A 17,874-nucleotide genomic window follows, 5' to 3' on the forward strand; every position below is an offset into this window, starting at 1 on the left:
TCAAGTGTGCATACTTAGTTTCACCAGAGTGCAGAGAAAAGAGAGATGGGCGTTTTCAATAAAAGGTTGTTATTTATTGAGCAGTCTTCTTTCTCATGCAAGAGAAATGAATTGCCACAATTGCAATACTCATAGTAAAGTAAAGTGCGTACAGTAAAAGGAGGATTAAGAAATAATACTGTAAAAGCATTGATATGGTTTCTTAGCCATAAGATACTTTAAAATAGATCAAATATATACATACTTATATACATTGACTAACGTACTCAACTGGTGCTTCTAAGTACGCCTACCCCGGTGTACCTGACCTAAGCCTAATACGTGGGAAGGAGTAAGTAAGTAGCAGTTTAAGTTAAGTTGGTTTTGCCAAGAATCTGAATCAAGAATTCTCTCTAAGGTTTTAGTCAGCTCCGTACCAGGGTTAATAGAAAGCAGGAGGTCTTGTATCTCTCTCTCAGGACTCGATATCCCAGTAACCCGCGAAGGTATCTGGAAAGACCGGAGCTGGATTTCTCGGCAGGAGAAAAGACAGCTTCTCTCTCAGTGCGTCAAAGAGGAGGGGCAGCGTCCGTGGGCTCTCGCATCAGCTGGGCTCGCGGGCAAGTAGCTAGCTGCTCTGCTCCAAAACCACCACTGTGTATTTGCTTAAGGCAGCGTTGGTATATTTATACCTGAAAGGTGCCGGGTTTTGACGTAAGGTTGGACATAAGACGTCAATAAAGATGTCACTAAGAACTGGCCGTTCTTAGAGTGCTCACAGGAGTTCTAGGACGAAATCAAAACAAAAGCAATGGGGAATTCCCAGGTTGCTGGAGGTTTGGTTTGTTTACAGAACTCGTTGTACTTGCTAGTAGCCTGGGGAAGTAGCCTTGCTTAATTTGGACAGCATGGGCTATGACTAAATATGGATATGATTCTTATGCCTTTATAAGGATATTATTGATTATAACCACATAAGGGCATAAATCAGGACTATCGAATTTAGGGTCCTAGATAGAACTACAACACTACGGATCTCTCTGCTCCATACGAGCCTGGGGTGCGTGCCGTGTTCTCTTCCCCACAGGGAGAGTAAACATCGCAAATCCTTACTGCTCATATCTTTCTACTCCTGTACTTTTAATGATTTTATTTCTCTTACTGCAAAACTCCTTTAGGACACTAAAAAAATAGCGTTGTTCCTCTGCCATTGACTCAAAGGAGCAAGTTGTTCGCCCTAATTGGGTGAGTGTTGGCACTAGATGTAAACCACGGTGGTTCCTTTCCACCGCTTGCATTTGTATTGTTGGTTCTACTGCATGTGTGCCACTGCACCTCATGTTGGTTAATTCACTTTGCAAAAGTCACTAGTATGTTTCTCGCACTCTCTCAGCACGGAGTTAAGAGGAGACTATCACGAACAATTAGTTGATGATCCTATCTTAATGAATATTCATTTTTGCTTTATTTTTTAGGTTGGTCTACATAATTTAAGGTTCTTCACTGTTAGGTTTTACTTGTTGTGTCCACGATACTATCAGTGATCTAACCACAGTGTAGATAGAACATACAGAATTGGTCCTGAAGAATTGCCACATGATCATTTTGACACAACAGGCAAGAAACAGGTCGACCTCAAATCCATAGCCACTATTGGACATTATTCCTGAAGTGGCATTCATTATCTGGTTTTAACTGGGACCAGTGGGCTCCCCTGATTAAAACGGTTTCTCTGGAGCACCACTGGCTACCCATTTTAAATACCCTCCACCACACATTCACCGCACATTTGTGCATATACTTCTACACCTCTAGGCACTCCACCCACACTGCACCCGGCGCTCTTTTTGTAACCAATCAGAGGAGGTCCACAATTACAAAATGCCTATTTAAAAGGCATTAGGAAGGTCATTCTGTAAAGTGCTATGAGAGGTGATTTTGCAATGAGATGTAATACAACATTGTTCACTTTACAAAATCAGAAGCCATTTGGATAAAGTTGGTCCACAATTACAACCACTTTCTCAACTTTTCGCAGATGTACTATTGGAACATCTGCCCAATGAGTCTATGAGGTTCTGATTAGCTTACTGGTGGAATTAGGTTATCTTGTTGGTATTAAAGGCTTTCTAGACCCTGCGATAAACCTTGATCTTTATGAAAGGTACGAGGATAAGTTGTTAATCGTTCTCAAGATCAGCGTGATGTGTTTAGATATTTAGAAGCAGTTTTTGTGCTGCACTTGTATATGAAGTTTAAGTGGCAGGAATGTAGGAGGTTGTTGTGATGAAGGAAAGGGGAACAGTAGGTCAATTATGCAGGAGTTAGTGGGAAATGAAAAGGTGGTTCAATTTCATATCGAAATTACTGAGTTTCTAAGCAATATGTTCCTATTGGAGAATAAAAAAAATGTATATGAGACCTGTATATTAAGTGAACAGCTGGGTAGTATTGAGACATTTGAAAATGGAAGGTATATATATTCTATGAGTTACTTTAAATTATATAGATTGTTGACCTTGACCCTTTTCTGCAGGGTCATCCTCAAGCTTTTTTGCCTTTACCCTCCTCTTTTAGGAACCCATTTGTGTTGCCTTTTAGGTCTCTGCACATATAACCATTTCTAACCAGTGCTAAAGTGCGTGTGCTCAAATTGGTTTACACCCAATTGTCACATTTAATTTACTTGTAAGAACCTAGTAAAGTGGTACAACATGTTCCCAGGTCCTGTAAATTATATGCTACTGGTGGACCTGCAGCACTGATTGCACCACCCACTTAAGCAGCCTTCCTTTTTAAACATGTCTCAGGCCTGCTAGTGCGGTCTGTGTGTGCAGTTTTAAACTGCCATTTCAACCTGCCTAACCTCCCTTTTCAATCCATATAAGTAAAACCTAGAGTAGGCCATAAATAGCCCACAGAACAGTGTGCAGTGTATTTAAAAAGTCGGACATGCACTTTTAATTTTTAGATGTCCTGGTAGTGAAAAATTCAATTCGTTTTTTTTCACTACTGCAAGGTTTTCCTCTCCCATAGGATAATATTGCCTTATTACATTTAATAATCATAACATTTGATTGGAAACAGGTCAACTTATCAGCGTTGATGTCTGAGAAACGGGTTAAAAATCCTCTGTTATGTTGAAGTTGTGTTTTTAATTACAATTTGAAAATGGCACTTTTAGAAATTTGGCATTTTTCTGCCCTAACGTTTTGGTACTTGCAGCCTGTTCCTGAGTCACATGACTGGGTGTAGTTGGCAGTTGGACTTTGTTTATTTCTCCCCGACAGCCACAAAATAGAGGAATTCGGTGTGCCTGGATGGGCCATCAACTGGCAGGACAGGGGGCTGGAGCTGGGCACAGCCTTGCTTGCTACTGGATAGGCTGTGCACTGCCTGCACACAAAAACCTGTCACCACTGCATTGTTCACCAGCCAGCTTGGAGCTGAGGTAAGGGAGGCAGGAAACGTCTAGGACTTCAAATGGAATTTGTTAGAAACTCAAAGAAGGCATCAGGTATAAAAAAAAAACAGGACCATCAGACTCACTCTTCAGTACACTCTTGAACTTGTAATTACAGAAGAAGGACTGCTGTGCTGCTTTTCTGTCAGAAGGACTGCCACTCTGCTCATCCCAGGCTTAAGTGACTCCAAATGTCAGCTGACTGTCCTCCTGTTCTCGACTGCAGGGACATAACAAGCTCCAGAGGCTCCTTGCACTGCTGACCTGCTACCTAGACCTGTAACTCTATCTCACTGTACCCTGCTGGCCTCTGCTGGAGTGAGTTCCTGATCTCCAAGAGGTGTCCCTCAGGTCTTGGACCGTTGGTGTGGCATCAGTTGAACTCTCACCACGAGAACAGATGAACTACTGAGGTTTTGGGCTCTTGGTGAACAGCCTGGGCATGCCATGATCTTGCCACCCAACAATGTGAACTTCCAGTGAACCTGACTCTTCGCAGCACATCGATCAACAAGTACCGGTGACTGCCAACACGAAGCTCCAGCAATGACCACCCATGACAACTGACCTGCTGTTTGCAGCCCCTTCCACCATAAACAGAACTCTTCACGCTGGGCTTTGAAGTGAACACTTTTAGGGTGAGAAACCTGGTTCCTGTTTCTGGCCCATGCTCCATCATGGTGGGCCTGAACTTGTAACTTTCACCGGTCTCGCATGACCAGATAACCACGAGTGGCGCTTTGTGCTTTTTGCCGATATACTTACCTGAAATCTTATTGCATATCTCCGCTTCTGCGGATTGAATTTTGTCATTTTGGTGTCAAATTATTAAATAAAAGTAACTATTTTTTTTTATTGGTGTGGTATTTTCCTTGTGTTGTGTTTTCCCTTTATTACTGCTGCATAAATATTTTACACATTGACCATAAGTTAAGCCTGACTGCTTTCGTGCAAAGCTGCCAGATGGTTAAGCATAGGTTATTATTGGGTTTGCTTGCATTTCACCCAGACAGAGATTGTGGTGGCTGCTTCAGTAGGCTTTCACCCGCCTCAACTAGTTATTCAATATTCAACAGAGATGCATTGTTTCAACTGCATTTAAAACCTATGCAAGTGTCTTCTAACACCAAGGAATTAAAGTCAATAATCAATGGAATGCACTGGAAGCGGCAAGCAGTTCTTCACCAACAAACCACTCAGAGCATTTTTTGAAAACTACCAGCTGTTCAGTTGTTGCCCATTTTGTACTGGAGTCCACCCAAGACCAGAGGGACACTATCTCTCATCTTTACTGAAGCAGGAACTGTGCAGAAGGAGACCCTGGACGGGAGGAAAGCTATTGAAATTAGGTCAGAGGGTTTCACTATTGTGCCAGTTTATAATCAGTAATGCCTATTGGAACGGGACAGATGTTGGCCTACCCTGTAATGGGGATCTCTACTTCCCATTACATTTATGATGGCGAACCTCACTGAGCGCATGCTAGAGAATGCTTCTCAGAGGGAAAGCAGCTATTTAGAACCCTAATTCCCTGTATGCAAATGATGAGATATCTTATCAAACAGGATCAGAATACGCTGAAGTAGATGAGGTCACAAGGAGGTTGAGGGGCTGCTGATCAAATTTCTCTAGTCATAAGCTGAGTCTGGCTCGCAATGCCACTTTGTATGTACTGGTTCACGGGGGCCAGGATGTGGCTATACCAAGTATCCTAAAACAGAAAACCTCATCATGTTCTTGATGCATATAATGTTTAGCAGAAGGAGGTAATAATAATCAAACTAGTACATAGTTTGGTAACAGAACTTGCTTTGGGGATGAATGGTATTTAAAGAGAAAATAAAGTGCCAGTACCTGGGTACCTATCAAGCAAATAAATCATCCAACTCAACCAGTGCCTTCTCTTTCAGAGCCCATAGATATTTCTGACTTGGAGAAGCAATTAAGTGTTTCAGATTTGTTTTCTCGGTGCAGCCTGCTCAGCTTTGTGGCTCTCCTTTGAAAGAGATTAGAACACCAGCCTTTACATTTGACATGTAATATCACCGTTCGTGGGAGAGGGTCCTCTCCAACTTAGGGCGCCATGGCTTTTGGCATTCAATTTATACCTAACTCATTATCCACACGTTCTAATTTGCCTAATCACCAGTCACCACTAAGGGCTACTGAATGTCCTCTGAAGAGGATGTTCCCCTTGTTCCAGCTGAACATTATTAAACTGGCAAAACAGATCAAAAAGTCCTCAATGGTGTCCATGACGTTGGACCATTTTTTTATGTCCTAGCTCTTTGTGTCAAGGATAACATTCCACTGACTATGTTCAAACCTGTCCTGCTCTTATTGAATGCCACCATGTATCAGAATACAATCCACAGCAAACATAAATGAGCCAATCTGGCCTATATGTCACAGAAAGCGAAGGTAGAAACAGATATTGACTCTACTGATTGAGGTGTCGAAGTGAACCCTTCCATATTACAAAGTATGAGTACCAAGGATACAGAGGTATTGAATCTAATCCCTCCTTCTAAGTATGACACTGTAAAAAAAAACAACTTTTCTGGGTTTGAATCATCCTGGATTGAACATGCATTCACGGGATACACTTCTTTCAGAAGTTTCTGTTCCAAAGCATAGGTCACCAAGTATAGGATGTCCAACGATGAACCATTCTTGATGTCATTTTATTAGGCAGTTTGCCAGCTCAATACGCTACTGCCACAGCACCACCAGATAAATGTTAAGATCATCCCTAAGTTCTGCTTTAGGTAGGAGGTGAAAGCCGAGCAATAGCAAGGGACATACTATTTAAAGAAAGCCTCTGTTAAATCAGTGAGGTATCTGTACTGGCACGTTACAATTCACAGGTTTGCAGAACATTTGGCTTAGGATGCAGAATAATGTATTTTTTGGCTGGGAGGAAATAAGTGATTTTGTACTGGCAAGTAAAGACATGTTTGACTTTGCAGCAAGAGGCATGAACTGTTTTGTGTGCATGTGACATTATGTTTAAATATGTGTAAGTACATTGGTATTTAGGACAAAGTCAAGTCAAGGATTTATCCTTTTTCCTTTAACATAAGGAGATTTATCCTTTTAACATAAGGAGTCTTAGAAAAGTGTAAAGCTTCAGTTGTTACGGTAACACTCTGCTGCAGGTATTAATTCCGATTCTACCCCAAACCCAAGTCACTCTAATCTGTTACTACATCTCAAGAGTCGAAAACCAAATTAGGCTGACTTTCTTTTGGGATTCAAGAAGCTGCTCTACACACCCTGACACACAAACATATCTGTAAGCGTCCTCATTTCTAGACCAATGAACACATTTTGCTGTACCATGTCAATATAGGCAATGCTGTGGGCCTTTCCTTAATCCCCTATCCAAGACAACGGAAGCCTTCTCTTTTACTATTTGGAAGACATTACAAATGATGCAACAGTATCTAATCGAAAGTGAGAAAGGTTAGCTTTAGAAAGGGAGTCTCCTGATAACTCCCTCCGCATATGTCTGTTGCAGCTAATACTAGGATTTGTCTGGTTGGCTAAGGTGAGTAGTAGACTGGGTGCTGGGTCTCAGGACCTGGGGTGCAAAAGCCTGAGAGGGTGGGGCCTCTAGCTGCACTTGAGATTTTTGGCAAAAAAGTAATATTTTGGCAAACCTAACATCACCAAGGACTAAAAGGTTAGAGTAAATGTGCATAATTCAGTATAGCAAGTGGCAGAAACGTTGGTGTTGAGATCCCACTTCCCACAACAAATCAAAGGCTGGAAACTGAAAGGACTTCGAAGACAAAGTTGGGCTAGGAGCCCTGAGAGCAGTGCTTGTGGGTTGTATGCTGCAGTAGTAGGCCATCGGAAGGTCTGTAGGAGGAATGAATGCAATGAGTCAGTTCTGATTGAAGTTGTAGTTATGGTATGTAAGAGGAAATTATGTGATTGAACTGCGTGCATGAAATAGATAAGGCTAAGTTAAAGGGTAAATCAAAACACTGTCAGGGCTATTCTCTGAATGGTTCTTGCATTGATGCAGTAAACAAGGGTGCCCCTCCATGAGTGTCTTTGGTGTTTCCGATTCAACATGGGCTGATCTGTCAATCATTTGGGATGGTGACAGATTCTGAAAATGATGCTTTCTCGTAGGAGGATACCAAATGCTCCGAAATCTGCTCGAACAAGCTCTACAAAAGAATAGAGCAGTGTTTCCCAAACTCTGTGTCGTGACCCACTGGTGGGTAGTAAACTGATGTTAAGTGGGCCACGAAAGTCAGAGTAATAAATAAAGATGCCTTAAAATTCTGTGTTTTACTTGTCCCATTTGCAGGTGAATCAAACACAAAGGTTAAATGTCAGGCTGCTTTATTCTTTGAACATGAGGTTTGCTGTTTCCTTTCCTTTCTCTGACTGCAAAGTGAGAGTTTTTAAAGTGAATAATGTGACAATGTAGGATGTTGTTTTTTGCAATACACACCAAAATGTAAATACATGTACATTAACTATGCACTCAGCACTTAGGAAAGCAAAAATGATCATTTGTGTGTTATATAGTAAACCTGTATGTCTGTAAAAATTTAGAGGCCAGATCAATGGAAAATGTGCTGTCTGTAAACGGCAGTTTGTTGTTCTAAAAAAGTGGGGTGTGGTTCTAAAAAGTTTGGGAACCACTGGGGTAGGGAGATGCTGGCAGAAAGCAAACTACTAGAACCAAGTGCATCTCACAAAGCTAACATCTTGTTTTCTCGTGTCTAATGATCAACCAAAGGTTTTAAGCATGTTTTAACCATCATTCTTTTCTCTAAGGAGAAACCACAGTGTAAATGACTCGCACTGTAGGTAATGTGAATGCATACATAACCGCGCATCCATAAGATTTGTGCTCAAGACGTAGTCACTGCATCATGGGCTATACAGTTTCCAACTATGTGAGGCATACATTTCAGAAACTATTTTGGGTCAATTCCTGGCTTTGGTAAAGAAGGTATTTTTGAGCATGCTGCCATGCCCCACTGTTTGGATAAGAGGGAATCTCACAGAATGCACTAACGTTTTAAGACCACAGATAAAAGATGTTTGAAAACTGGAGTGTTAGGTCATGCAAGGATCTCTGAGCCGACATCAGACTTGGGCAGTATGAGACCTAGGTGGCAATTCCATTAGAGCAGAGGCTTGATTTGACAATAAAGTCAAACAACTTGAATGGAAGTTCAGTAAACAAGCCTCCTACCCGAAAACGCTGAGCCAGTTCTTTCAATTGTTCTCTATTTTAACAATGTACAGTACCGCTCACGTATTGCAGAAGCCAACGATGTAGTCCCACCAGTTGATTTATGAGAATTAGCGTTCAGAACCAGGCAAGGATACAGATGGAATTATGGGTATAAAACACAGACTCTTCAGGCATAATCTCAGCAGATCCAACGAGTAAAAGTGGTTGTTGCAGTCCCAGTATCACTGAAAGGTTGTAACCGCCAGCAGGCGTGGTAGTTCAGAGAACTGTGAGGGATAGCCTGCCAACAGGAAACCAGGTTGCAGAAAAATACACTGAGGTGCCCAGAGAAAAAAGGTGGGTGCTGGTAGGACTGTATGCCGAGAGGAAGCAATTTTTATTGCAGTTAAAGTTTTGGAAGTAGCCATGTTAGGATATAGGTCGCAAGTGTGCTTGGGTCGCAATCTTCAACTATTTTTCTAGGAGGCAAAAATGTGCTCCTGCTCTGGTGGGAATTGGATGTCTCAATGGGGAAGGAGGACTAGATATACAAAAAATGAATGGGCTTCTCGATACAAAGCCAGACCGGGGCTCTTTCTTGTAACTATTGTGAGAAATAAAGTTAATGAGTTGCAGAGGGACAATTAGTTTAATATTAATTTAATATTTGAAAGTCCGATTGGCATATGACAGCTTTCCTTTAAAAGCTGGGTACGTACAATTCTACATAGTGGCTGACTTGTAAAGAAGTACTGCAAAGCAGATACACAGTAATGAAAACATTTGGACTTAATTTCAAATGAACAAAAATACAGAACTGAAATATACATATATATAGAGATCCCTCCAATTGTTACCAAAGTAGCACAAAAGAGAATCGCACTCATGGGCGGAGATAATTCTGCTCGGTTTAATTAATTAAATAACAGACAGTTCATCAAACAACACCCAACAATATTTCATGAAATAAACCAAGGAAAATTATCTCTGCCTGTGATTTTCATTTGCACTACTTTGGTAACAATTGGAAGGATACTTGACAGGCGTGACCCTGTCGGATGAATTGTATCACCCGAGAAGATCACTGCCTTTCGAATGCACTTTTGGGGTCACAACGTAAAATATATATATATAAAATATATATATATATATATATATATATATATATATATATATATATAAATATATATATATATATATGATTTGAGGCAGGCACAACACCACGTGAATTTCCAGGACCATACCATAAGCAATGTAATACATATACTTGCAAAGTAATGACAATACCTAGCTCCCAGCTACCAATTCGTCCGTAATCATACAGTGGCATGTTGGGTTTTGCTACACTGTCACCACACTTGATAAATTGACTCTGTATAATTTACTACGGGTTTGTCATTATCAGTGGAGATGAACTTGTGTAGCCTACTAACTTGGAGTGGATTGGAAGTGGGAAAGACAGTTAATAATGAAGATGTTGGCTGGTCTAACAATTGTAGCCAACAAGCAGTGTCTAGTAAGACTCCTGCAGCAGATTGAAAGAGAGCAAGTAGACCAAGCTGTTTTTAAAAAACATGTTCTAATGTTATTTATTGGTCCGTGGCTAAGCCATCATGACATTGGCACAGGAACACAGAGAAGATGGCAACAAGAAAAAGGAGGGTAAGGGAAGGCAAACATGCTGTAGTGAAGATACTGTCATTCTCATGACTGTTGAGTTCTGGTGTAATATTTTTTCTGTATCCTTCTTCAGGAGCCCTCCCACACAACTAAAGCTTCCCTTATTGTTCATGCCGGATTCCTTTAATGGGAGTACAACTAGAATCATAATGTTAACTTAAAATGTACATTATATGTTAACGCAGTTTCTTTTCGTCACTCCACAGAAATATACAAACCCCACATATTGGCCATTCACCCCAGCTGTCTGAAGGAAGTCCTGTGCACATAGACTGTGACCGCAGAAAGTCGAGCAATCATGAATCAGTGGTTCAACTGATGGGCAGTTTATTAATCACTGAAGAGAGGATGGCCTCAGTGGATGTCACACACACCCAGGAGAACAATGTGAAGCAATACTTGCAGGGTAATTCCACCTCTCAAGATCCAGACTCAAATGTTCTTAGTGAAAAGAGCCAAGCCGAGGAATTACATTCATTGGAAGTACCTACTAAGACAAAAGAACAAACACAAGAACAATCTTCTGGAAAACATTTGACAAATGCAGGTGTGTCTGTAGAAAGTTCCCATGACAAAAAGTTCCTTCAGGCTGAAGAACAACAAAATACAGACGTGGCACCATCCATCCACAATATGACCACTTATGTAGAAGATCCAGCTTTAGGTGTAAAACACGAGGAACATTGTAAGCAAGATGATGGTGGGAAACATTTAACACAAAATGTGTGTGCAGAAATAGAAGTGCAAGAGGAAGAATCATCCACTCAGATTATGTTCAACGATATACTTAAACTGCAAGATCAATGTGAAAAACCCTGCACACAGAAAATTACCAGTCAAGCAGAGGAACAAAGAACTATGGAGTCTCATTCCAGCATAACACCCAGAGGAGCACAGGAGCAGGGCCGTAAAGACTATGAGCCCATTTCAGAGACCATGCTAAGCAATCTAGTACACTCAGACAATTGCGAGTTGTTGTCATCAAGGAAAGAACCCATAGAGGCAGACAGACAGAGCAATGAAGGTAATTCACTGCCCATCAAGATCACATTGGAAGCATCATGTGTGAACCAGATACAGTCTACACAAACCAATAAAAACAAGGAAAGTTTAACCTTAAGCAAGGATCAACAGTATTTCACAGCCCAATCTGCAAACTCCAACTGTGTTACGATTACTACCGCTTCTGCGAATCCAAAAAGCAAAACAGGGTCCAATTATTATGGAGAAAACACAGACATCAGCGATGCTTGCAGTGATTCACCAAAGAGGTCTCATGGTTTACTAGAGAAAGTCGAACTACTCGGACAGTCTTATGACCTTTCGCTAATCAGACAAAGTCATGAGTCATTGGTGACATATCAGGGTTTGGATGACAAACCCATCTACATTCCAAAGCTTAATCTGCAATTTACCCCTGACAACAGTGTAGATGTGTCTTCTTTCACCAAACTGAACATGAACAATATAAAGGTAGACGAGTTGCAGAGTGGTGCTCTACCAAACAGCTTCAATAGAACAGTATTAAGCAGATCAATACTGGATAGATCCAACAGTGCCTGTAGTGACAATGGCATAGGGGCCCGTACCTGCCATGCACGGTGCAGCAATGAAGCACATTCACACCCAGTACCCGAAATCCATCCACTACACAGAATTGTTGATCTATCCCTTTCATTCAAAAGAGATTTGACAAATAACGAAGTCCCAGAAGGCATCCCCAAAATCTTACTCACTGAAGAGGATGAGGACGAGGATTAGAATTATGAGCAGAAAAATAATTAAAAGAACATTTTGGCATATAGGCTTGGTGGGAATGTCCCCACCCTGAGAAGTGGGTTAGTTGTAATGTGGGAGACTGACGCCCTGTACATGCCAAAGGCTGTTTAAGTTTATCTACAAAAGGTTAGTTCAGAGGTAGAAGACAGTAATTATGGTATTTTCTCCTCACACTAAATCTCCACTAAGGACTAAGATTTAGGAGGAGTACTTCCATCGCCTTTCCATGTGCAGAGACCTTGTCTATTCTTTTCTTATCTGGAATTTGTTTGAATTCTGGTACTTTATTTATTTTTAATAATGAACCGCTTGTGTGTTCAATAATTCAACTGTTCAAAGAGTACTTTGCAGATGTTTAAGGTTTAAGTAACCTATGACATAAAAAACGTGTATACTGCAAATTACAGAATTGTTGATTTAAGGCTAATTCTCCATTTGTTTCTGAGAATGAAAATCTCAGAGATGAAAACAGGAAAACAAATACTTGAATGACATGTTAATATTTTTACCATACACACGCTGTGACATTTATGGCAGTATTATGTGATCCAATGGTTCCCAAACTGTGCACCGGGGCTCCCTGGGGAGTCGCCATACCTAGCCTGGGGAGCCACGCACCAAGCACTTTATTGCATTTAATGTTGAAGGGTCTATTGGTTTCAGTTAAAATAATTAGACTTAAACACATGATGTAAATGATTTGTAAGTGACATTCCTAAAGCTGTAAATGTAGTGCTTTTAATTGATGGCATGTCGAGGGAGATGACCTCCATATTTCACTGGATCCCCACGTTCCAACACTCCCAAACTAAGCGGAAGATGCCTGATTTATTTTGTTGGACTCGTTAATAGTTTTTTTTTTTTTCCAGATGCATTTTACACCAATGCAAGTTATCAGGAAAGTACAATTGTCCTGTATATTAAACTCACTAAGTATTATTAAGTATTGACATTTGTATTTGAACCGTAGGTACTTACAGAACACATTTCTTTCAAAACACACACATTTCCAGACAGGCCTGCTCTCTCCTTGAGTTAAAGACAAGTTCCCTTTGGAAAAGACCCGAGTAACATATATACTATAGCTACATGCAGAACGAATAACACATTTACAACATAACATTTGTAGAATAAAATCCCTCAGCTCTCATAAGCTAAATAAAATTTAAATCTAACATCAACTGAAGCAGTACAAAATGTTTCTTTAATTAAAATCACATAAAAAACAATACATTATTACAAAGATTACATTGATACATTACATATGCTCCATAAAATCACAACAATATATATTGCACCATCGCATAGAACATACAGCTATAGACACAAATGAAAGACAAAACACAATTTCAGACTCCTAAATTAGTCATTTACACAGACATATCATCTATATCAGTGAAAGTATGGTGTGGTTAAACTTTTACTTGTATAATACCACAACCATATTCCCTTTAGAGATTATGTCATCTGAGTAGCGTCGACTCGTTTCGATGTTTTTTTCAAAATACTCCCATCTTTATCAAGACAAATAGATTCATAAGGTTTTCTCCATATCTTGTTACCTCAATATTAATAATCCTTCTGTAAAAGATCTTTTGATGGCTCAAATTTTGTTTAGAAATCGAATGGAATTCCTATATTCTAGTCCAGTGGTAGCAGACTTTAAGATGCTGAACTGCAGCCTACTTCCTTATGTCTCGAGGATAGCCTCTAATATTGGGCGCTATCGTCCTATTTGGCTCCGCTTTGTTAGAATCTGCTTGCCCCCTACTGTCCCTATGGAGTTCAAAGTGCTGTAAATGCGCTGTCCTTTGCAGAACCCACAGGATAGGAGCATATTTCTCTTCCACATTTTGCTAATACAATACAGCCTTCGTCCTGCTCAATATACTCGGTCATGTGATTCCTTGAGCACAGGAAAGTAAAACACCATATACGGCATAATGCCAACATCTAGAAGCAAGAGAGAGGTACATTAAAAAAAAATCTGAGGAATTTATTTGGCTTGCATTGATTTGAAGGTAATTTTAGTTAGGAGACAGCAAAAATAAAGCTGTGTGTGGTTTAAAAAATTGTGAGGCACCCTGCTGAGATAGGTGTGTTGGCACGTATGACGTGGGTTGAAATGGAAGTGCATGCACATTTTCTTCAAGCGCAGAAACATTTTGGCAGTGGGGCCTACATGCATAGGGGTGCAATCTAGCACTGCAAGTGGGATAAAAAAGTTTGAGAGGGTACTCTTAAAAAGGCATGGGCAAAGAAGTGTAACCAGGAATGTTATTAGAGGCGCCACCTTAGTAATACGAAACACCCTGCGTATATGATTATAATACCTTCATCAGATTCATCCCAATTATTTTCAGGGAGAAAATTGTAAGTACTCTCGGGGCTCGGCTTATATCCCCCCAATCTCCCCAAAAAGTAACAGTGGGGAGCCACGGGCAATGGCCAATTGGTCAAGGGAGCAGCAGGTTGAAAAAGTTTGGGAACCACTGATGATATAATCCCTTCCGTAATCGCTGTGCTATGGTGCCCATTTATTCTGAGTCCAATTAGTTATTTTATTTTCCATTTAGAGCAGAAGCATGATGGTATAAGCTACAAATTTAGATGTTTCTAAGGCAAACGAACCAATGTTATGGTAATCAATTTCTTGAATTGTCTATTGCCTCTACAGATTCAAAGGCTGTGACCCGAAAAAGCACCACTTTTACTTTCATTTACTAATATTCTAGAATGTGGTACTTTTGTTGCAAAAAGCCCATCAGAAAAGTAGGCACACCAGAGTACTTGGCTGCTTCCATTCCCCCTTAAGACCCACGTGTTATGCTATTCTTTAAAAAAAAAAGAAAAAGTTGGCTTAATATAAATTTTTATGTACAACAAAAGAACCTACGGGGTTTAAACGTTGTGACAATTACAAGAAGCAGAAAATAAATAGCTTACTCTGACACGGAGGAGTCGCCAACATTAGTTTTGGAAACATCTGAAAAATGCGCAGAGGATGCAGCTTTGTGTGTTGTCAGGTTGGAAGAAGCTGAGTATTCTGACAAAACAAGTGACATAGGTGGCACCATCTAAGACGCCACAGTTTACAATTTTGAGAATAGGCAGGGATATACAGAGCCTACTTTGAAAGTACTTTGAGATTTACAGGATGCAAGCAGACTATATAGATATGCGAAATTGGAGTTACGGTAGTAGTCCTTTGTGAAAAAGTAACACTGCAATGCAGAAGAGTTTAGGTAGGTTTATTTAATGCAGCCCATCCACAGACCTGCATCATCAGTACTCCCTAACTGTTGCCTTGATCGCCAAATTCTCTTCCACACTCATCCGCTGCCCAACACATCATCACATTCCATCCACATACGTATATACCCTAGTATTTAAACATTAGAAGGGACATTCCTTAGTAAAGCGAAACATATAGAAATATTTGTCTAGCAAGAATATGCAGAAAAAATATATTCATAAAGCCACAGCCATTTAAATACAATTGGTTCTTCTCCTCCCCAATAATTCCTCTCCATGACTTCCAATCTTGTGACCGTCACTACACCGCTCTTCCCCAGGAGGTAGAGAAAAGCAATCATTGTCCTGCCATATGGATGTTTTTCCAAAATTCCATATCCTCCCATCTTCTGTTTTACAAACATTTCTGGAAAGTTTTATCACCATAAGTTCACATGTAAACTTAGACTAAATTTCTGCACTTTTTGAAGCTTTAACTCTTACAAAATCTCCAACTTTAAATTGGCTTTCTTCAACCATTTTCCGTGCATCCTAGTTCTCTTTGCTTTTCTTTTGAAAATGATATTCTCTTTCTCTCAATGCCCTATTAGGTGAAACATCCACCCAATTTGTGTTTGAACTATCCACCTAGGAACTAACTGACAATTAGGCCTTCTCCCTTTGAAGAGTTCAAATGGCATGCTCCCCGTGGTTTGATGATGAGTTAGTCTATGCACGGCTATTCTCTCCTTTACTTGATTTTTCCAATCCAAACCTTTAGCTCTCACTAGCTGAATGCTTTAATTTAAGGTTTCTTGAACCTTTAAATAATTCATTACATTCTGGATGAAAAGTAGTTGCTTTTTAATGTGTAGTTCCATACTGCTTCAGAAAGTTTTCACGCTACCTTGAACAGAATCGAGATCCAATATCAGTCAAAATCTTGCATGGTTTACCTTCCCTTTGAAAGATTTCTTCTAGAAATGTAATTATACCCTCAAAGGCGAACATCGCTCACCCACTACACTTCTGGCCACCTTTAAGTACATCGGACAAAATGAAAATAAAGGAGAAGGATGTGCACTTGAAGCTGTCCAACCAAATTTAGAGCGACCTCATCCCAAGGTCTTATAAGTAACTGACAACAGACTCTGGGTGCAGTGGAACTTTTAAGGATCTTGTCACATTTTAAGCACTCCACACACTGTCTCGCTACCCTTTAAACTTCAACATCGAACCCTGGCAATCAAAAATACCTTCTTGGTCTTTCAATGGTCTTTACGATGCTCAGATGTCCTTGATGTGCCAGTTCGATAATTGTTTTCCTAGTGCAGCCGGTGGTATAAGTCTTGAGCCTTTAAAATTCAGTTCATCATAGACTGCCAGTTCATTCTTAACATGCCAATAAACCTTAACTTTATACTCCAACGTACCTTTTTCTTCCCAACCGTTTCTCATCTTTTCAACATCTACGAGTACATTTTCACTATTGATTTCTCTTTTTCCATTCATCGGCGCTGATCATATCTTCAGTTATAATGCAAATATATTTTTGTAAACTCACATTCTAATCTTCCGTACCTACATCAATGTAGGACACATTTTGTTGTTAGCCACATGACCAATCATGCCATGTATAAAGCATCCAATTTTAAACTCTTTATCTCCCTTCAATTTGGGTTTGGTGTGTGCCTTCAATCTTGTTTCCACCTTTATCACCATGGACACATTGAGGCCGATTAGGATGGCGGACGGACTTTGCCTGTCCGCCATCCCTGTGGAATTGGGACCGTCCGCGATGTGAGCGACGGTCCCGCCGTGGCAATTCATGCATTTTTAACATTGCGGCGGGCGGTGCTGAAAGCATCGCCCGCCGCAATGTTAAAAATGCAGGCATGCATTTGCATACACAAAGCGGTAGGCACCGCGCGGTGCCTGCTGCTTTGTGTATGCAAATGCTGGGGGGTACCACAGGTACCCCACATGTCCACCCCCCCCCTCGCCTGCAAGTAAAGACTGCATGCCTTTCCGTGGCGGCAAAATAGGTGGCGGTCAGTCACGGATGGCAGACGGATCGCCACCGCCTGCATGGCGGTGGCGATCCGTCCACCATCCTAATCGGCACCATTATTTTGTGTACAGTCACTTGATTGACTCAATGCATTTTTTTAAATGTGTTTCACCCTTTTCACAATCCTCACAACTCCACTCAAATGATCCTCATGTTTGAGCTACAACTTTTCTTAGATCCGCTCATCTGTCAAATTACCAAATGTACATGTTACAGCCAGTGCTGTAATGTATCCCTCTACACTCTCATTCTTGCCTTGTATTCACTTTCCAAAATAATATAGCTCTAAATGAGTGCTCACAAGTGGCAAGTGATTAATACCCATATTGTCATGCAAATTTCTAATACATTTAAGCCTGTGGCTTCATCAAGATTATGTTTTGGCAGATGCTCTATTGCCACATGACCACTTCCATTCAACACTTAAATTCGTATCACACACCCTTGCATAGTTTTAAAAAA

The 17,874-nt window shown here is 40.5% G+C and overlaps 1 protein-coding gene across 1 annotated transcript in view; it reads left to right on the forward strand.

Annotated features, from left to right (window-relative positions):
* Nucleotides 1-12,161, forward strand: part of LOC144753056 (uncharacterized) — a 36,475-nt gene extending 24,314 nt beyond the window's left edge. Inside the window, exon 4 of the mRNA XM_078640853.1 lies at nucleotides 10,535-12,161. Within this exon, the coding sequence (XP_078496979.1) occupies nucleotides 10,535-12,089 (1,555 nt within the window). The 3' untranslated portion in view covers nucleotides 12,090-12,161. The remainder of the gene's footprint in view (nucleotides 1-10,534) is intronic.
* The last annotated feature ends 5,713 nt before the right edge of the window (nucleotides 12,162-17,874 follow it).

Source organism: Lissotriton helveticus, chromosome 5_1 (assembly GCF_964261635.1).
Source record: "Lissotriton helveticus chromosome 5_1, aLisHel1.1, whole genome shotgun sequence".
NCBI lineage: Eukaryota > Metazoa > Chordata > Amphibia > Caudata > Salamandridae > Lissotriton > Lissotriton helveticus.